This window comes from Ictalurus punctatus, chromosome 19, assembly GCF_001660625.3.
Source record: "Ictalurus punctatus breed USDA103 chromosome 19, Coco_2.0, whole genome shotgun sequence".
Lineage (NCBI taxonomy): Eukaryota > Metazoa > Chordata > Actinopteri > Siluriformes > Ictaluridae > Ictalurus > Ictalurus punctatus.
Window position 1 is genome coordinate 21,108,938 of NC_030434.2, and position 22,369 is coordinate 21,131,306.

Genomic DNA, 22,369 nt, shown 5'->3' on the forward strand with positions numbered 1-22,369 from the left:
ATATACAGTACAGATAAAGCTGCTGCATATCACGGATCTGATGTGCGTGCGCGTGTGTGCGCGCGTGTGCAATGAGATCTCTGCTCAAGGTGAACGCTGCACTCTGTTAAAGAGATGCAATGATGGAGAGAGAAGGAGACAGAGGGAGAGGGAAGAGTGATGGGGTAGAGAGAGAGAAGGAGGGAGAGAAGGGGAGAGAGGGAAGAGTGATGGAGAGATGTAGAGGAACAATGCCAGGTTGTGAGTAATCACGAGAAAGAGAGAGAGAGAGAGAGAGACTGTGACTGTTATGTACACTGTTATCTGATCAATTAATCAGACAGAGAGTGCTCCCGGACAGGCCCTGTGCTCGTCAGCTGTTTGACATCCGTCTGGGTCAGAATAAGATTAAAGCCTTGTTAGATGACCCTGACCTTGAAGCATTGAGCGAGTGGACCTTCTTACTGAACTCTAAAGAGGAAATAAAGAAACGTCCCAGTGACTGAAACTCGCCCTCCATATTGACACGGAGTGTACACGTTCTCACAGGCATTAATATTAACGAATGGACCGCTATACGGTCAAGAACCTGCTGAAAATAAATAAATAAATGAATAAACAAACAAACAAATAAATAAATAAATAAATGCACTCAATCTATTAAGAGTAAACATGTAAATATGCAAAAAAAAATTATGTATACAATTAAAATATGCTAAAAAAATATTCAAAAGTGCTTGCAGATAAACTGATCACACTCTAAAAAAAAAAAAAAAAAAGAATACATAAAAAAAAACACTTCAAATATATATAATAAAGAAAATTATAATAGTATTTGTATTATAGTAGTTTTATTTTAAATAAATACATTACTGTGGGATACTTGATTAAAATATACATGATTCCAAATACATTTAGCACACTATACAAAGCTTATTAAAATACAAAACAAAAAAGGTGAATTTTGTAGGTGTTTAATATACTTTTTAGTTATTGCTTGTAGGTAGTATTCAACACTATATACAAGACTCTTTAAGCGATTAGATTTATTCAGATCAGATATTTTCACACCTTGTACTAGAATATTAAGTTCCCTAAAACCGATTTAAACAAATTGGCTTGGTCATTTCAAGTAATGTTTGCGATTGGGACTGGAAGTTAGTTTCGATAGATATTACTATTAAACAAGAAAATAGCACAGGTGTGTTTACTTTAGTAAAAATACAAAACGCTTGAAAAACTGCTGATTCGAAGCATGTTTAACGTGTCTCGAGACTCCTGAGTGGCTTGACTATTCAAAGATGCAATAGTGTTTAAAAAAAAAAAAAACCCACAACAACAAAAAAGTATTTCTTTCTTGTATAAATGCATACATGAATATATGTAAAATAGGATAAAAATATAAAAGTTTGAGCCATGAACTCAGCACAAGTGCATTATGGGGCTGAGAAAACCCATTGGTCTTGTCTTGTCTGGATTTGCCTCCTGTCAGTCATTTTATAGACACTCTACAGGTCACAGAGGATGCTGGGGGCAAAGCTTTGTGAACATGGGTGGGAATGAGGAGGTGGGCTTAAGTAGTAAAAAAAATAAAATAATTAAAACCCACTTACTTCACATTGAGACCTAATCTTACCTACTGCACCTTTAAGATTTTTGTCCGTCATTGCGAGATTTTCATTGGTGATTTTGATTACCAGCCTGTGGTAGACAGTAATAGTATACATATTGTAAATATCCTTTAACGGAGTCGTACTGTACTGTATATACTGTAGATTTAGCTTCAGATCAGTCAACATACAGACAATCGCTTGTTAAATCTATAACTGACTCAACAGTTCAGTGTTTTGAGCAGGAAAATGACTTCTCAAAGTTAGCTTATTGCTAACCAGAGCCAAACATGGAGGTATCTGTGGTGGTTTTCCTAACTTTGTAGCTCAAAAGCACGGAGGTCGTAAACGCTGCAATTCTGACTTCCGATGTCTCACTTCTGAGGCAGGTCGAGTGCAGCGATATACAGTATGCAGCTTATCAAATAACTGTTCACACAGGCAGAGCTCTTATTAGTGCCCCCTGGTGGCCAACAGTATGTTTGGTGGTTGTTTAAAATACTGTATAGCATGGTTTTCATATACATACACACACACACACACACACCCCAGGGGTGTTCAACTAAAATTTGTAAATGTTCAGCTGCAAATCGATTGCGGATAAGGAGCTAACACGACTCAATGACTACGTTTACGTGCACATCAGATTCCCTTTATGGTCTGTATTCGCGTTGCAGCCGCATTCCGAATACGATGTTTACATGTGTACAGGCATCAGAATATTACTGTATACATGGTTGTATGCCTGAGTTACCATTCCTAAATACCTAGCCTACAGCTAAGTGTCTGTTAGCACCCACGATTCCTTGTGGACTAAGCATGCGCATATCTTTCTTTTCAGTGGATTTTCTGAATAAGGTGTTTACATGCAACATTTCCGATAAAAACAGGAATATTCCAGGAGTGACAATCAGAATATTGAATAGAATATCTAACAGAATATCTGAATCGGGCGATCTGATTGTGGCGTTTATACGACTCAATACTAATCAGAATATTGCCAAAGTCTGATTAATATCAGAATATTGACCTGCATGTAAACGTAGTCAGTGTTAACAGTAACCGCTGAATGTTTAACCGTGTGATTAGTTCATTGCTATAAAATAGGACACTTTGAAGTGATCTTGTTTTCTCGGCTGCGCTTCACATCTTCACTTTTGACTAATGGAGTTTGACCGCTTCCACAGACTGAACAGATCAGATGTCTTCTGGTTTGAACTTGAGACAATAAACACTTCCTGTCCAAACATCTTTAAACACTATATTTCCGTCGCGGATTCTTTTTCTAACAAGCCATGTGTTCACGTCACTGATCCGACCCAGAGCTGCAGATGAAAATCTGTGAAAACTTCTTCCTTTCTCTCCTTCCTTCTTTCTTTCTCTCTTTCTTTCTTTCTTTCCTTCTTTCTTTCTCACCTTCTTCCTTTCTCTCTTTTTCTTTCTTTCTTCCGTTCTCTCTTTCTTGCTTTCTTTCTTGACGAGCTGCATGAGCAGTTAAATAATTGATCAAATTGAGTGATTATCTGCAACAAGCAGCAAATGATGGTTCATGTTGCAGATGGAATCATGGTATTTAAAAAAAAAAAAAAGTCATAATTCAGCTACAGTATTTTTCCAAGTGGTTGATTCAATCTGCTGAATATATAAATAAACATTTCCCCATCCAGACCGCTGTCCACCAGTTGTGCAGCATGTGCAGAGGTGTGACTGGTGCTTTATCAGCATGTCATTAAAGACCAAATCTGTAATTCCGGCTGATTTTATTACCCGGCTGATGGTCAGACTCTGATTAAAAACCGGAAACCATTCTCTTCTTTCTCTATCTGCATACACCCCCAACTCTTTTTCTTTTATAGACCCCATTTATTTTAGTTTCTCTCACTTTCCTCTTCACGCCGTCTCTCGCTCGTTCTTTCTTTCTGTCGCCGCCTGCTAAGATGTGTAATTAATGTTCAGTCAGGGGTGAAGAATTCGCATGCTGGCTCTGAATACAGAGGTGATGTAATGAGCTAAAAGCAGCCGTGCCATATTCATGACTCCGGTCTCCGACACTAATGAGCCTGGAGAAGCGTACTGGCATAATGTCTTGAACACACACGCACACATTGACACGTTTCAGGGATCTCGGGGAGTGCAGAGTGGATTTTCGTGGTGTTTCGCGTTTGTTCCATCCGAGTCGTGAGTTCTTCTGGTCTCAACGCTGCGTCACGGTTTCTCTCCATCCATTTCGTGCGGTCCGTGACGGCCATTTTGTTTTCTCCTTGATGCAGGTTCCATCATCCCATCCTGAGTCGTCTGGAGAGCGGCTTCCAGGTGGAGGTGGACGTTTTGGCACAGCTGCTGCGCTGCCAGGCTCAGATCTCCGAGTGGCACTTCCTGCCCTCGCTGCTCAACTTGCACGGCGCTCACGGCAAACTGCAGGCATGGGCTCATGTGTTCGAGCGCCAGCGTGAGACCCGCAAGCACCTGTTTGGCGGTCAGTCCCAGAAGGCAGTGCAGCCGCCGCACTTGTATATGTGGTTGCAGCGCCTGCAGGGGGCGCTTTTGGCCAAGTTCAGCTTTTATTTCCATGAAGCGTTGAGTCGGCAAGCACCGCCCTCAGAAATGAAGGCGCTGACGGCTCGCACTTCACCCGATTACTTTGGAAAGATCTCAGCCTTCGTGCGCAAGCACGACGCCACCAACGTTTCGCTGGTGTTTGACAACCGTGGCATGGAGAGCTTCCAGGGCCACGGCTACCACCACCCACACTCGTACCGAGAGGCTCCTAAAGGCGTGGACCAGTTCCCTGCTGTGGTGTCCGTTCCGGGAGGCGAGCGGCCGTTAAACCACTGGCCCAACGTCATCATGATCATGAGCGACCGCACCAACGAGCTCAACACCCTCGACAAAGTTACATACTTTTACGACGACAAGGTCCAGAGTACGTACTTCATGACGAGACCCGAGCCTCACTTCACCCTTGTTGTGATCTTTGACGGTAAGAAGGCGGAGAAAGACTCGCACATCGTGGGCTTTCTGCACGAGATTTCTGGCTCACTGAGGAACTCCAAACCCTTCAGCACACTCAAGCCAGGCTCCAAAGGCTGAACATGATCATGTGACCTACTTCACATCAAGCATTCATTAACATGAGCAATATATAACCTTTAAGATAAGTTAGAACATCTCACCCATGTGATTTAAACAGTTTCTATTTGAGTCATTATGCTGCTGAAACTTTTTACATTGTCTTTATTTTACTCTCAAAAAAACACCAGAGGTCCAGTAGCCAGTCGTTTTCCTTTTGATTTCACACAACTATTGTGACCAATCAGACCACAGATTGATTTTTTTTTTGTAGTATTTTAGTCATTGTATTTCAGTCCTGCTGCTATGAAACCAATTACCGTTCACCTTAATTTAATATGCAGTGCATAGCATTTTAATAGCGGATCATTTGATTTTATAATTCCATAATTTCTTTTTTTTGTACTGTAATTGTTTACAAAAATAAAGTTTAGAAATCATTTAAACAGTTTGCAGCATGGAGCTAATTGAACGGATTCATTGTGGGAGTTTATAAAGGAGTGATGTGTTTACAGTTTGCACTGAAATGATTTCACTGCTCAAAAAGAATCAAATGAATAAATACGTTATAGCTTTAAAAGGTGGCGATAATGATGTTGAAATTGGAAAACTTTTGGACATCTTTGGTGAAGTTCTCACATTCCTGCAGCTTCAGTAAAATATCTGCTTAGGAGAGAAACGCTAGTCTCTGGAAAATGGAGGAAAAAAAAAGAATGATGTGGACCACCAACATCCAAGAAATCGTCACAAAGAAGTGTTTCTACTTGCCTAGAAAGCATGGCTTTGGAGCGAACACAAAAAAAAAAAAGAAAGAAAAAAGAAAAACCCCAAAACTTTTTTGGTTTGAAGTTTGAGCTTTAAAATGCCCAGCTTTAGCTAATTTCTGCCAAATTTCTGACTGAACCTGAATGTGACTTAAGTGTTCTAAATGATCATCTGTTTTTGTAGAACTTACAAAAGCTGATATTCTTGAAAAAATTTTTTTTTTGTGTGGGTTTAAATTATTTTTATGTGAAATTATAACAGGAATGCAAAACTCCTGAACTTGTTCTGTTCATTTCTTTCTCTCATGTGTATGACTTGACACTTGATCTGTGAATAAACTGGAATGCTAAACCATCATGTTGGTATTTGTCCCTTTCTAAAGCCTACACAGCAAGCCGCGCTGTGTGTTCTGACCCGTTTCCATCATAGCCAGCAATAACTTTCATTAATTTGTGCTACAGTAGCTGTTCTGTGGGATCGGACCAGACGGGCTAACCTTCGATCTCCGTGTGCAGCAATGAGACTTGAGCGCCCATGACCCTGGCGCCGGTTTACCGGATGTCCTTCCTTGGACTACTTTTGGTAGGTACTAGTCACCCCACAAGACCTGCCATTTTGGAGACACTCCGACAGTCGTCTAGCGATCACAATTTGCCCCTTGTTAAAGTCGCTCAGCTCCTTACGCATGCCCATTTTCCCCGCTTCCAGCATATCAACTTTGAGAAGTGACTGTTCACTTGCTGCCTAATAAATCCCACCCCTCGACAGGTGCCACTTTAATCAATGTTATTCACTTCACTTGTCAGTGGTTTTAATGTATTGGCTGATCTGTTTTATATAAAATCTCCACTAATATTGGCACCCTTAGTAATTATGAGCAAAGAAGGCTGTGTAAAATTGTGAAACTCATAAAGGTTGCATGTAGATCCCTAAAAAAAGACAATTTCCTTGTTAGTGAAGCTTCAGGGTAGAGCCCCTTGGTTAGACTAAGAAACCATAACTATCCAAAACACCTCAGGGAACCCCCCACCCCTTTTTTTTTTTTTTTTTCTCCCTCGCTTTTTTTTGCGATGTCCAGGGATTATAAAAATAATTTTCCGTGTATGAAGATTAGGCAACAAAATATATTCTTGAACGTCCAGGAACTCATATTATCCACAAGTCATAATTATCCAATAATATCCAAAGCCTCAAAGGGCTCTTCAGCTTGTTCTCATGGTTCTATCTAAAACCAATCCAGCATCAGAATGTTTCTTTTCTGGTCCAGAGTTTCAGTTCTGTTCCAGATGTTCACATCAAACATCAGAATGGGGGGAAAAAAAATTTCCCGCTATCGGCCGATAGTTTAAAAACATCCGATGATCAGGGCCGATTATATCCCGTCAATCAACAGAGGATGGGAAAACACATTGATCTCATGCTGTGTGTAAAGAAGATGTCTCTTGTGTGGAATGATGACAAAACTGCACTTTGTAAACTCTGCACTGATCAAATTTTACACCGGAAGTGAGCAACAGTGATGCGGGAGTTTTGGCATCGAGTCTAAATTATTTATCTTTTTGCTGAGCTACTGGAGCTGAATTAAAACGCCAGTACACCGTTGAAAGATTTAAATGAAGATGAGTTGACAAAAAAGTATATATATATATATATATATATATATATAGCACATAAAAATATATTTGTACAGTAGTATATTTCATATCCAGTTATTGTTAATATATAAAAAAATTTATATTATATATTACCAGTTTGATGTTAATGATAAAGTAGAAATGCGTCTGTTTGTATTGAGTGAATGTGAGACTATCAGGAGGTTTTTTACAATTCAGTCAATGTTAATAAATTCAATAAGTTAATAATCTTACTTTAATCTTCAGAATTGAGTTCATGTGTTAATGTTAATTAGAGTAATGTGTTTTCTGTTCATGAGACCAGTTACTGTGAAACAAATTGTTGACATGGAGGGAATAAAGGTTTTATTTGCATTTCTTTCAGAATTGTGGAATTCATTATTATTAATTCAAAAGAAGGCATAAAAGGCCGAACTATCGGTATTGGTCGATATCACTCTGAATAATCGGTTATCTTATCGGCTGAGAAATTTAGTATTGGTGCATCTCTAGAAATGACTAACTTATATATCTTCTCAGACTGAACATAGCACAGTTTACCTTTCAGATGCATGATGGGAGAAATGCTGCAGTCTGCACATGCTGTTTGATCACGCGTGTCTCTGGCTCTCAGGTGAGGTCTAAATGCATTTTCAGACCCTCTTGCATTTTTAACACATGGGGTGAAAATAGAAAATAAGATAATTGTTATTATTGTGCCTCTGTCACTTACGGCTTTGCTTTTTAAAATGAAGCATCGCAGGCGTACCGAGAACTCGACCGCAGGGTCAAGAGGAGTTGCCGAGCAGACAAGAAGGACTGGCTGGACCGGAAGGGCACTGAAGCACAACTGGCTGCGGACCAGGGTGACAGCAGGACTCTTTTTCGTGTGGTCAGAGATCTCACTCGGGCCCGAAGCGGTTCCACTGGGCCGATAAGGGATACAACCGGCAGGATGCTAGTTAGCAAAGAAGAGCAGGACGCGCGTTGGGTGGAACATTTCAAAGACACCCTAAACCAGCCGGCTCCCGTAGCCACGCACGACTTTACAGTCTTTCCTCCTCCCTGTGAGCTGGAAGTGGACATGAGCGACATCATGGATGCTGAGGTCGCTGCAGCGATTCGTCATCTGAAAAACAACAAAGCACCTGGTCTTGACCAAATCTCGGCAGAAATGCTGAAAGCGGGTGGTGATGAAGTTGTACGGGTGCTCACTACGCTGCTCAATGACTGCTGGCACATGGAACGTGTCCCAAATGACTGGAGACAGGGTGTCATCGTCAAATTACCTAAGAAAGGTAATCTCGCAGACTGTAACAATTGGAGAGGCATCACCCTTCTGTCTGTTCCAGGCAAGGTATTTTGTCTCGTCCTCCTCAAACGGATACTGCGAGCAGTCGATCAGGCTCTACGGGACGAACAGGCCGGGTTTAGAAGCGGTCGGTCGTGCACTGAACAAATCTTTGCTCTCCGAAACATCATTGAACAAAGCTCCGAATATCAGAAACCGCTCTTGGTCAACTTTATAGACTTTAAGAAGGCGTTTGACAGCGTCCACCGGAAATCGCTTTGGAACATCGCACGGCTATATGGCATTCCACAGCGGTTTATCGCCATTTTCCAGAACTTATATCAGGATTCTAGCTGTTGCATCCGGACGGACACAGGTCATACTGCCTTTTTCACCATCGAGACTGGAGTCAGACAGGGCTGCATTCTTTCACCATTCTTTTTCCTCATGATGATGGACTTCGTCATGCGACGAGCACTAACACAGCCAGCGTCTGGAATTCCGTGGACAGGCCAGGGACGCCTGACCGACCTGGAATTCGCCGACGATATTGTGCTATTGGCGCAGAATGGGAAAGTCTTACAGGAGATGACCACTAGCCTGGAGCACGAAGCAGCCAAAGTTGGGTTACGGATCAGCACTGACAAGACCAACGTCATGGCCGTCGGCCGGATGACGCCGGTGCGGATCACGGTGAGCAACCAGCTGATCGAAGAAGTCAAACAGTTCACCTACCTTGGCAGCATTGTGGCTACGGATGGTGGGACTAACGTGGATGTCAATCGCAGAATCGGCAGAGCATTTGCAGTCTTCCAACAGCTACAACCGATTTGGGCTAGGCGAACTATCCACACCAACAGCAAACTTCGCCTGTTTAATAGCATCATCATCCCAACCGCCATCTATGCATCTGAAACTTGGAAGAGCTCGAGGGCAGTCATCCACAAGCTGAATGTGTTTCAACAACGATGCCTGAGAAGAATACTCGGTGTATCATACCGTGATCGTATTTCAAATGAAGAAATTCTAAGAAGAACAAACTCCCGCAGCCTGGCAGAAATGGTCGTAGAGCGAAGAATGCGCTTTGCAGGACACATTCTACGGATGTCTGACCACCGCCACGCAAAGATCGCGCTGCGCTGGACGCCGCCACGAGGGAAGAGAAGAGTAGGGCGGCCGCGGAATACTTGGCGACGAACGTTCATGGAGGATCTACGAGCGCTCGATGTCAAGTGGGAAGATGTGGAAATCGACGCTTCCGACCGAGCCCGCTGGCGAATGCTTGTTGCCCGATGCGCCCCGCTGCGCGGACGGAACTAACTAACTCTGTCACTTAACATATTTGTGTTTTGCATGCTATGATGTGACACTTGATTCAACTCCATGATGAGGACTTTGGTAATTAGGTTCAGTAAGAAGTTAAAACAGGTGTGTTGGAGCAGATGGCTGCGATCAGGGAGGATTTGAGTAGAGACAGGCTATTAGTTGAAAAATAAACAAGGGAGCCTGTAATGCTCAGCAAGTCCCGCCCCTTGATTAAAAAAAATAAAAGGGAGCCAATTATCTTGTCAGTAAAGATAGCGTAAAACACCTGGACAATGATGAACGCGCTTTGCTCTGCTTGGAAGGCGCATGCGCAGTAACAGAGAAAGAAATGCGCATGCGCAGTAACAGAGAAAGAAAGGTGCATGCGCAGTAACAGAGAAAGAAAGGCGCATGCGCAGTGCAATAACAGAAAATCCCTGAAAAAATACGTGGGGTTTTCCGAGTTATTTCGGCCAAAACTGCACATATTTATTTATTTTCCCAAATATGAAGTGTTTAAAACGTCATATTGTTGAACCGTTTCTGGTTTATGTGTCTCTCCCCATTCAAGCAGATAGGACCAGGAGTCTGGTCTTGTATGACTGAAAGTAACGACCTTAGAAGTGTTGTCAAGATGGCCGCCGAATGGACAGATTCGATAAGACTTTGCTTTGATGCTCCAATCCCTTTTCTCCCGTTTATATTAAATGAGATCAATATCAAAGCTCATCATATCCCAAATTCTGATCTGACACTGACATCCTTTCAGTAAATGACATTTTTGCTGTTTATGTTCTGTGAGTGTCCAGTGTGTGTGTGATTAAACAGATCTTCAACATGTTTCTCGGGACTCAGACAAGAACAAAAACCTTGTTTATTCAAAACTCACAACGTTTTTAGGCAGTAAACATGTGTGCAATGTTCAGGAGTTTGTGAATGAATTTTGTCATTTAAGCTGTAGAATTCATCCTTTTAGCGAGAGGACTACTTTTCTGTGGTTATCAGCATAGTTTTTGTGGGTTTGGTTGTATACTAAAGAAAAAACCTTGGATGGTCAAATCTAATTAACTGGAATGACATTTTACTGTATTGCTCCAGTGTTAGAAATCTGGGTAAAATTACACACACACACACACACACACACACACACACACACACACACACACACAAAAAAAAACACCAAAAAAAACCCAGCTTTGGTAAGGTCACACTACCTTGGTAGAGTGGAACTGAAGTCAAAATTTTCAAAAATGTTCAGTGCATGGATACCAAAATATGACTGATGGAGAAGTCCAATCCAACATCGATCTAGCACTTTGAGCCAATGTCATGATAATGGTCTGGTATTGGACAGATGCTGATCAATCCCTATGGTGGAAGCCAGGTAGGAAACGGACATTGACCCAATGTCCATTTTGTTTGGCTATGTTGGCTATCAGTATGAAAATGTCGGGCAAACGTTGACAATCTTGCACTTTTTTATTACAACCCTGCCAGTGTTGATAACCTGGATGTAATGGAGGCTTAAAGTGTGTTAGCACTGGTGGCCCAACATTAGCCCAAGCATTGGGCCAATATTGGCAGCCAAGATTGACCCAGTGGAATGGTAGATGTTGACCTGATGTTCGCTAGGTGGATTTAAAGATGGCTGAAAGTCTGTTAGCCATGCTGGCTCAACAGACAAAATTACCTTGGGCTAATCAATTGAATAGCTGATGTCTCAATGTCAGTTTGCTACCTTGGAAAGTACTTAAGCAACAGTGCATTGTTTCTATACTTAAGTATCATTGTATGGGATTATACTGTATACATTAATTGAGTATAACTGAAGACAAATGCTTGTACTATTACTCCATTCTTCCTTTTTTTATTTTATTTATTTAGACCGTACAAATACACACATCGGAAAGTCCAAGGATCATGACTCAAAATGCTAGTTTTTTATTCTCTTTTCCAAACGACCAGGTACTGTTAATTGGCATTTTAATTTATCTACAATGATTACCAATTTAAATGCATACCCATGTAATCCATACCACAACGAATAATTTGACTTACCTATTGGTCTCAGTTGCCATTCACATTCAGCAAAATGAAACGCTCACGATTTAAACTCACCCTTGTATCTTTTCAGATGAATTGAGTCGTATGAATAGTTACGAATATGCAAGCACAAGACTATGTTGGAAATAATACCATGATCTGATTTTGAATTCCAGTTAAAACAATTTACTTTTAAACAGTCACTCAAGTACAGTTTTGAGCAGATACGTCCACTCTTATCCGCGTAGGATTTGGATGCAATGCTCATACTTTTACAGTAGGATTTTTTTTTTGTACTTCTTCCTCTCTTGCAGGCTCAAAGGACTTAAATCATGTATGCATGCACAATTAAAGAAAAAAGATACCAAAGACTAGAGTGAGGAATATGAACTTACTTTATTTCAAAGACATTCAGTTTTATGTTAAAATGCACTGCAACATGATATAATGCTACATGCCAAATACAGTCCTATACATGAAAGTGCAACGTCACAATGGGTTAAATGTACATACTTATGATTCATTCAAAAGTGGTTACATGTTTGGAAAGAGCTCTATTCTTAACATTTCATTCTTGGAACGACGCTTCAGAGAAAGACAGGCACACGACACATCTGTAGCGGAACAGGCTCCTCCTCTATACACACGTCCTGAAAGGCACTTTCGCGTGAACACAGGGCGTGCATGTGTGTGGGTGTGAGGGAGAGAAATGTGTGTTTGTATGTACGCACACACGCCGTCACGCGAGAGAGCACCAGTAGAAACGAGGTTTAAAAAAATAATAAATCACCCACTTAACGAGAATCAATAAATAAGTATAAAATATTGCAGGTAGAAAAGAAGAAGAAGAAAAAAAAATCAACAACAAGAAACAATCAGGAAAAAAGTGAGAATTATTAGAATCATTATTGTGCATAAAAAAGTGAAAACATGGCTGTTTGGTAGTCATGTGACCTCTCTGCTGATGCAACTCCTCATCTTTAAGCATATCTATACATTTGGATAAACCCACACATAAACCCACACACCTTCTGATTCCTGTTCTTCACCAATCATAAAAGTACACTAACAGGAGAGCCTGTTGCACATGAAACATTAAAGCATGCACCCACACACACACACACACACACACTCAGGAAGTACAGGCTGAAAATCAGAATGGCGATTACTACACTCTTAAGTAAAGAGGTTAAATTTGTAACCCTTAAGAGTTCTCTGTTTTGTCCATCTGTGGAACCCTTTGTGTTCCTCTCTCAGAGAGAGAGAGAGAGAACCCCTTCAAGAAGTGAAGAACCTTTCTTTCCTAAGAGTGTTAGTCTGCGTCTAAGAGCAGCAGTGCCAGAATGGAAGTGTTAGCACGGAAACCAAAGAGTGGGCGTGGCCTGACATGCTCAGTCACACCGTGCCAGCTTCTTAACACCTTCCTCATCCTTTCCTTCACCAGTCACAAGCAACTCCGCAACAGAATCTTATTAAAGCTCATTAAAAGATACAAGTGCCCTCAGAACAACTAATCTCCACCCCTCCCACAGCGTCCAATCAGGTTGCTTTTCCACGGTGAACAGGAAGGTTTTTGTGGTGATCAAGGCTTCATGTGGTATCAGAGTGGAAAAAAAAAAAAAAAAACGTGGAACATTCAGTTAAAGGAGCAATAAGCAACTCTTCGGTTTCTGTTTGTCTTATCGTATTCCTGTCCCTCTGATTGACAACAATATTCACACTAACCCCAGGGTCATCAACATACAGTACAACATTTACACACAGACCATCATAATAAATTATATTTATTATAATATTATATTTCAACAAAACATTTTACTTACTGCTCCTTTAATACATTCGGTCTTCTTTAAAGCACCTGTAACTCTTTTGGAGGCTAGGTGCTACATTCACCATCAACACCCTATATGTGATATAACCCTTTCCCATGATGCACCTGTGACACTTCCTTCAACTCAAGTAAATAACTTAAAAATATACAAAAAAAAGCAGCATAAAATTGTAAGGATGGCATCTTTTTGGTAGGAATTACCCTTCATAAGGCATGGCAAATCAAAGCACTGATAATTCATTGCACCGACTCAAAAAAAACAAGACGCTTCCCAAAGCCAGACTCCCGAAACATCTGTAATCAAGACCTCTCTCTCTCTCTCTCTCTCTCTGAATGTGTTCCTTATAAAAGTATCTACGCACACAGACACAGGTTAAGTCCTAGTCATTTTTTTTTTTTAGAGAATATGCACGCACGCACACCACCCTGACGACACGGTAAATGATTATAATATCGTAGACTAACTCTAGTTGACTCTTCTCGAGTGGAAGCTATTCAGTATTAACACGATCACCCTGTCAGACCCTCCGTAAGTGGAATTCAGTCCTCAGGCTTATTGCCGACCCTGTTTTTCCTCAGGTTAGACCCGTTTCGGGCTCACATGGTGCCCGATTTGTCGTTGGGGAAGTTTTGGGGCGGGGTCGGGGGCTGTTGAGGAAGCTGAGCATTGGTTTTTGGCAGGATGGCAGGTTTGGGGCGCAGGGCTGGGGGGCGGAGGGTCACGCCCATGCGGGGTGAGGGGATTGGCTCGGGGCAGCGGCGGGATGATGGGCCAGGCAGAGGAGGCAGGGGACTGTGGGGACTCAGCGGGCTCGGTGAATCCGATGGGCTGGACAGGGTGGAGGGGGTGGAGCCTGATGGAAGGGAGGGGCTGCTCTTCATCTGGTCCAGCGTGTCGAGCACCAGGTCCGGCTTCCCACTCTGGCGCTCCAGCTCACGTAGCTCGTTCAAGGCTAGGCTCATGGTCTCCTCAATGTCCTGCACATTCACACAATATAAAAGTACTCCACCCTTCACGGATAAAGCAGCAACATTAAATATGTCAAATGAATAAGTCATGCAATGAGTGATATTTTAAGCTTAAATACATGAGAAAGCAATTTTTCACATTTATTATTATAGACTACAGTCTAGGTGACTATTTTGCCACGTTTTCAAAGAAAATACTATTAAAAAAAAAAAAAACGTTCACAGCATTGTCGAATTCTTAAATCTGACGGGTCAGAAGGTGTTCAATTCCTATCATTTAATCACAGATGAATTTAAACTGTGATTTAATTCAACTGTAATAACAAAACTAATAATAAACAATAATATAAACAATAATTATAAAACTCACATACTATATTATGAATCTTATGTTCTAATCGGTTTCTATAATAACTGCACATACACACTGAACACATAACCAGATTAAATCTACGTCCACATTAGTCCGGAAAGATTTACATTTCGGCCTTACATCCACGTCGAGACGGCGTTTTTGTCCGGCAAAAACTGACCTTTTTGAAAACGCTCTCCCAAGTGCATAAATTTGCACAAGTGCACAAATTTTCGTGTTGTAGTGTGGATCATTAAAAACAATGACGTATTTTTAGTCACGTGACGCAACCACGTGACCCATTCGATATCCAGTTCGATAGCTTTGTTAAAGATTAATGTCACCTTGTACAACCTTCAGATTGCATTTTTTTAAATAGACGCCTGACGCAAATGACGCAGACCGAAGCGTCTCATGTTTTTACGCATGCGCGGTATAGAGATGTAAACGTTTTCAGATGTTTCAGTGTAGACGAGCAATTACTGGAAAACGTTTTGAGATCTATCCGGATTAATGTGGACGTAGCCTAAAAACACGGATTTAAAAAACACTTTTTAACAAAACAGGAAAAAGACTTGACATAAACTGTTGACATGGTGAAGCTTTCTCTAAGGAGACGTTTACTTTATTGTTCAACACCAGGTTAATCCTACTAAATACAAAGGATGTTGTTAGTGCCGTTTCCATCCGTTTGCGTTTTTTTCTTCTTCTCCAGATTTAGAATTTGTTTATAAGTTTGTAAAACGTAAGAAATTTGAAATCACAAGCAAGCTTTCATGTTTAACGGAGTTGACGCGGAGAGAAGATTTTATTTCATTTAATAGAAATGATGAGCAAAATCATCTGTTAACATGAATTAATGATCGTAAATCGCTATCATTTGCATGTTAAATTCATGACTTTTTGGAAAGATCATTTAGAATTTATGAAACATATGGAAGGAAGAAAACCGATCTGTGGAGATTAGAGCTGATTAGAGCTGAACAAATTGTTTTTAAAATTGCACGTGAACTTTAATTTATTTTTATTTTTTTAACGCATTAGTCGGAAATCAACACTGCAACACACCGAGCAACATTAGCAATAGGGTTAAACGATGCGTTCGTGTGACATGAAGCAGGGAAGCTGACATTTATTACTTTATTAAGAAAAGGAAAAAAACGAAAGCAATATTTTAGATTCGTTGTTATTGATTTATACGAGAAGAATTTTTTTTTTAACGGAAGCGTCTCCAAGACGCTGTGTATTCACTATACTGTACATGCTGACTTTATAGTGTACTAATATAGTGCGTTATATCATTTTTTAAGGACATATTCTTGTTTCATTTTTAAGATTGAACTACAATTGTAAAAGTAAAGGACGTTATTAATTACATGTATTTATATAAAGCCCTTTTCTATATCAAAGGCAAGGGTTTAAAAACAATTTGTTCAATACACTTATAAGCAGAACACAGGATCTTCAAAACTCGAGTGTAGAATTTGAGTATATAAAAATTCTAGAGAACAGCGTTTGAACTGTGTATTGTGGCTGAAGGTGTAGTCACTCACCTGTGCTATGGTGTGTGTGTTGAGTGTGCGTGTACGCTGTTCAGGGACACTGCAGTGCAGTGAGGATGGCGACTGGCGGATGGGTGGACTCTCCCTCTCCCTGTCCCTGCGCAGAGACTCGTGACGGCTGATGCTGGAGCTCAGAGAGCCGTTGGTGGTGGTGGTGGTGTTGGAGGAGTTGTTGTTGTTGTTGTGTCCTGTGCGGCGGCGTGTCGTTTCAGGGCTGTCCTGGTGTCCGCTGTGTCCACGCAGCAGCTCACGTGGGCTGAAATGTCCCGTCACTGTCACCGTCACCGGCGGCGAGCTGCGCTCCAGACCGTTACCATGGCAATGACCGGGGGCACGGCGCAGGAGGGCCTCCGTTCTCTTCCTGTGGCTGGATGTAGAGATGATGATGATGATGAATCAGTTAATAGAGTATTAGAGTCTAATTTGCTCTCTGGAGGTCAGTAATTAGGTTTTGTGAGGAAGTTACACTGTCAATGTGTCTCAAAGTGTGAAATGTGTGACTCAGGCTTCAGTTCTAGTCGAGAGGAATGGTATTTCCTCCACACAAGACCTCATATTCCTCACAGCTGCACTCAGATGAAGGAAAAAAAAAAAAACATTGTCTGAGGGTGAGTATGCATCTGTGGAGAACATGGGGTTTTCTCTTCCATTTCTGTTGTGAATTGAGAAATGAGTAAGCGTATGTGTGCGTGTGTGTGCATGTGTGTGCGTGCGTGTGTGTGTGTGTGTGCGCATGTGTGTGTGTGTGTGTGTGTGCGCATGTGTGTGTGTGTGTGTGTGTGCGCATGTGTGTGTGTGTGTGTGTGTGCGCATGTGTGTGTGTGTGTGTGTGTGTGTGTGTGTGTGTGTGTGTGTGTGTGTGTGATTACCGGCTGATGAATGTTTCTGGCAGTCTGGGTTCAGTCGGGGAGGTCAGGGACCTCCTGGAGTTTACTTCATCTGTAGGAGTGCTGCTGTGTTCACTGTCTGCTTTCTGACTCAGAGTGTCTGACATGGCCTCCTCACTGAAACCACAACGACGCTGTTAGCTTAGCTTATCCATTCTTCCATTTATCCACCCTTAACACAATCAATGACTAAATTACTCAAACAGTATCGCATCGAATACTATCACGACACACAAAGGTGAAATCAATGGGACCAAAAGAAAATCAAATACGGCAATAATGAATAATAGAAGTTTCTGGAGTCAGAGGCATTGCAGCAATTATTCAACTGGATCCGATAATCTGACACCACTACCTAAAACTGTGGATTGAAACAAATCAACAACTGTGTGAAATCATATCCTCACTCACGTCATCTTTCATGCTTGGTTTACATTGAATATTTTTTTTTTCAGATCGCCTTTGACAAAAGAAGAACGTATTGAAATCATTCTCATGGCTGGATCAGGAAGCTGTCGCAAGTTGTGAGGGACTTTAACAGGAAATATGGCAAGCACATCACACACACACACACACACACACACACACACACACACGAGACGGTTGAGAAGCTTATTAACGAATTCAAAAAGCCTGGAAGTGTTGCGAACCAACCGAGAAGTGGACGTCCACGAACACACAGTACACTGATGAAGGCACAAGCGACGAGGTGCTAGTCGACACAGTCCCTTATGTATGTACGCAGACTTTTGGTACACAATACACTGTTCTGTATTCAACTCTCGACCAACAACTGGTTTACAAGTTTAGCTTATGTAGTGTCATCAAATAAGCTTCGAGATCAAGTAAATAGCTGTGTACTGTGGTACAGGAAACAGTTTACGTACCTAGTTCCTACACTGGATTTATGGCACAGTATCACTTTAAAGGTTTCGTTGCATAATTCTTGTAAGGGTTCAACTTGGAACATTGTCCGATAGGAAACCTGTACTCATCAAATTTTAGATTTACCGAGCTTTCTAGCAGTGTATGAGTAATCTATATAGTGAACTATCCATGTAAAATGACTGTCCAATTGAAATTCAGACTACAAAAGAATTGGCACTCAAAACAGTGCACTATATGGAAGTAGGGGCCACATTTCGACATGACTAATTGATAAGTTTGTCTATGAAACAGATATTTGTGAACGTATTAATCAATTATAATGCGCACAATCTATAATAACACCCTGAATTACCTGGAAGTTACACTCCATGACTGTTATGACTGTTTTGACAGGTAAACCAAATATAATATGGTAGACATTTTGATGAAAATAATGAATAAATGTTGCTTAGGGAACTATAATGTCATTATAAATAAAGAAAAAACAAAACTGATATTAGACTCAGATTGTACCCTGCTGTAGCTAGTATCATCACCACATACAGTGGGTTGTGTAATCCCTCTGTAATGTGTGTGTGTGTGTGTGTGTGTGTGTGTGTGTGTGTGTGTGTTCAGCTCTGTACTTACTCCTGCAGTGTGATGTACTGGTGTGGTATGAGTCCATCCGTGCCGTTACACCGTCCTTCCCACCAGTCCTCAGAAGCCCTCTGGAAGAGCAGCAGAGACGCTCCCTTCTTAAAGGACAGCTCACGGCCCGAGCGCCCGACATAGTCAAACTTCGCTATGGCCTCCACCGGCTCACCTTCTACAGAGAAAATCAACAGACTTAGTTTAGAAACTCTGATTAAATTAATTTTTAAAAAAAAGAAGAAGAAACAAAACAAAAATTTAGGCAAGAAAGAAAATGAATGTATACAATCTTGTAATTGTATAGACATTGGACCTGTGTCTGAAGCTGGTACTTCATCAGGAGTGTGTGGGCTGGTGGGAGGTTTGACCGTACGTATTAGACAAGGAATTGCTTCATGAAAAATATCAGCATCACGTATGTTTTGCAGAGAGGCAGCTCAATACTTCTCTATAATTCTCAATAGAAGTATAACACATTAAAACTAAGTCAGTTTAAACCCAGTGTTTCACTGCAACTACCTCAGCTTGATGTTGCACGGCGTTGCGTTGCACACACAGTAACTGCATATACCTGTATCTGCACTTTCCTCTACGTATAGTTCATTCCAGTTCCTTTTCTGCCATCTATCTTTTTAATTCTATTATTTTTTATATTTTTCTTTTTCTATTTCTAAGTAAATTCTGTTTTTATGTAAATTCTGTTATATGATACCGGACTGTCATAAGTTTCGCCACCCAGTTCCAACGCTAATATGAGTGCGAGAGAGATTTACCTTCTTCACTGGTCTGCGTTTCAGTGCCGCCATCTTGTTCTCCTTCCTCGAACACTCCTGGCTCACTGTATGGACTCTCACTAGAAGAGAAAGTAAAATAAACTAAGACCTTTCAGAAGACTAACACTCCAAAACATTGAGTATATCTCATGGCTGTTGTTTACATGTTATTTTTAACATGTAGCACTGGTGCTTTAAAAAACAAAATAAATAATAATTAAAAAAAAAATCACAAGGTTTGTAGCACAACATTATTATAATTACGTATAATAATAAAACTTTGAAAAAGTGTTAACCCATGTAAATGTATAATTTGTCATGTCAACTACCATAAATACTCAAACAGAACTTGTGAACACGACACACTCTATATTCAGCCAGTCAAACTGGTAGAAACACTGCCTAGCAGCAAATACAGACACTTAGCATTAGCTAGCAAGTGCATGAGGCCAAGTAAACCGTTAAGTTGTTTCATTTTGGACATTGTAAAGACACACTGAGGATGATGGTTTGAAAGAATTGTTGGGAATGTAACATTTCCCTCAGATATTTTGGTTATTTACTTAGAACAGGCTTTGTAAAATTTTAATTAAACTGGAATTATGCTTAGCATCAACTATGCTAGCAATGCTAAACATTCTGTGGATAGGTTGTGTAGCAACTGTTGTAAGAGAAATTGTGAATATATTCATGTTGAATCCATACACAGTGCATATACATGGCAAAGAATCTGAGTTGTCATGCCATAACTAGCAAAAATCAGACATTACTTTCAGCACCAGAGATGAATGAGGTAATATTTGTATCATGGCTTTAAGGACTGCACACACACACACACACACACACTACACATCACAGACTACACACACCAAGAATTAAACAGTAATTAAGCTGAAAGGGAAATTTCCTCTCAGGACAATTTTACAAATACAGCTCACTACAACATCAAGCATTTGATTCATGTCAGGGTTTCATAATATTAAATAATTAATTCATAGATCTTTTTTTTTTTTTTTACTGCAATATGTTACAAAACAATGGGTTACTTAACGTAATCCCGGGTTCTTTGATAACAGTGTGAGGTGTTTCACTATGGGAATCGCTTTAGGCGTGACCTATGACACCATGTCTGACTTCGACAGACCACGGTCGATTTGTGACCAGGCTCCGCCCCACCTATGTCATTCAGGCTGACCCCTACCGAAGCCATTGCAGAGACTTCTCTTCCCATGTCTGTGCAAGGAGGGAAGTGTTGGTGAAACATCTCACTCTGTTATCAAAAATCCCGGGATGACGTTAAGTAACCCATCGTTTTTTTTCTAACTTCGCTCGGTGTTTCACTATGGGAGATATAGACCTCTCCTGGATTGCACGACCTATCACGGCCAGGTCATACATAACAACTAAATTGGTTCTGACCACCTGGCTCCTAGCACCGCATGCGCTAGGGATGGCTCAGATACTTCCAATCTGTAAAACCGCATAAATGTGTGCGGCGTAACACTATTGCACGGATAACTTGAACAGAAACTCCCCTAAATAGGGCCCATGACGTAGTCATACCCCTTGTGGAGAGAATCCCTGCATTTGTATGCTAGGGATATGGCTTCTCCAATCCAGCGGGTCAGCCACTGACGAGACATTGGCTTCCCCTTGTGAGGAGTGGCCCAGGACGCAAACAGCTGGTGATGATCTATGAAACCTGCTGTCCTCTGAACATACACATGAAGCGCCCAATACCGGACAAAACGAATTCAGCCTCTGATCCTCTGGAGAAGAGAATGGAGAGGGGTGGAAAGCTGCTAATTCTGTAACCGTACACCTATAAGCCGGTCTACCACTTTAGGTGCATAAACCATGTTAAGGTGAAAAGAAACCTTGGTGAGCCCTGGAGCAAACTGTAAACAATATAGGCTAACAGATGGGCTAAAGGCTCGTAAATCACTCACACGTTTAGCTGTCACCAGAGCACCGTCTTGAGCGATAGAAGCTCCAACCCTACCCCTTCTAAAGGCTCAAAGGGTGGTGAGAAAGGGCCTCCAAAACCGTAGACAGATCCCACAAAGGGACCAACTGTCTGTACACCAGCAGCTTGCGGCATACCCCTTTCATAAAGTGGCTAATTAGAGGGTGTTGGCCTGCAGGTTTGTCACCAAAACCTACATGACAGGCAGAATATACCTTCATAGTGGAAAAAGCCTTCTCTTTATCTAGCAGATCCTGGAGAAAGCATAGAATGGGACAACATGGCTCAGCCTGCACCACTCTTCAAAGACTCGCCATTTATTACTATAAAGTGAACGAGTGGAAGAGGCTTGGACATTCTGTATATAGTGTCTATGACCGACGGAGGCAGGCCTGCTGCACTCAAACTCCACCTCTCACGGACCATGGAGAGCCATCCTGGCCATCAGCCCTTTTTCATGTTGATTCTGAACCCCAAAGTGCCGAGATGATTTAACACGATGTCTGCATCCTTGATTGCTTGCTCTCTCGATGAAGAGCATATCCGTATTCCCTTGTTTCTCAATGGGGACAGAGCCACCTCCACACATTTGCTGAAAACCCACGGGGCCAAAGACAGCCCGAACAAGATAGTTTGAAACTCGTAAGCTGTGCATCAGTATGCAAACCTGAGGAATTTTCTGTGGGACGGATAAACATCTACGTGAAATTATACAGCACACTGACTGTGCTGCGTATTTATACACCGTCTGATAAATCAATGCAGTCAGTCGTTCCATCTTACTTGGCAGTGAAATCTGAGAGGAGTGTGGGTCGGGCAGGCGGCAGCCTTTTCCT

General features: G+C 41.4%; 3 protein-coding genes across 6 annotated transcripts in view; 1 reads left to right on the forward strand and 2 right to left on the reverse strand.

Annotated features, from left to right (window-relative positions):
• kics2 (KICSTOR subunit 2) overlaps window positions 1–5,778 on the forward strand; it is a 14,259-nt gene extending 8,481 nt beyond the window's left edge. For all 3 annotated transcript variants that reach the window (XM_017494440.3, XM_017494441.2, XM_017494442.3), the window contains exon 4: window positions 3,860–5,778. In XM_017494440.3, coding sequence (XP_017349929.1) covers window positions 3,860–4,679 — 820 coding nt within the window. In that variant the 3' untranslated portion in view covers window positions 4,680–5,778. The remainder of the gene's footprint in view (window positions 1–3,859) is intronic.
• ovch1 (ovochymase 1) overlaps window positions 1–22,369 on the reverse strand; it is a 136,099-nt gene that overhangs the window by 93,122 nt on the left and 20,608 nt on the right. The gene's annotated exons all lie outside the window — the stretch shown is intronic.
• Window positions 12,053–22,369, reverse strand: part of srgap1b (SLIT-ROBO Rho GTPase activating protein 1b) — a 59,801-nt gene continuing 49,484 nt past the window's right edge. The window contains exons 18-22 of one of the 2 annotated variants that reach the window (XM_017494444.3): window positions 19,568–19,647; window positions 18,792–18,969; window positions 17,259–17,393; window positions 16,381–16,756; window positions 12,053–14,484 (exon numbers count right to left, since the gene is read on the reverse strand). In XM_017494444.3, coding sequence (XP_017349933.2) covers window positions 14,104–14,484; window positions 16,381–16,756; window positions 17,259–17,393; window positions 18,792–18,969; window positions 19,568–19,647 — 1,150 coding nt within the window. In that variant the 3' untranslated portion in view covers window positions 12,053–14,103. Of the gene's footprint in view, window positions 14,518–16,380; window positions 16,757–17,258; window positions 17,394–18,791; window positions 18,970–19,567; window positions 19,648–22,369 lie in introns of both variants that reach the window. The other variant, XM_017494443.3, reaches the window with a different exon arrangement.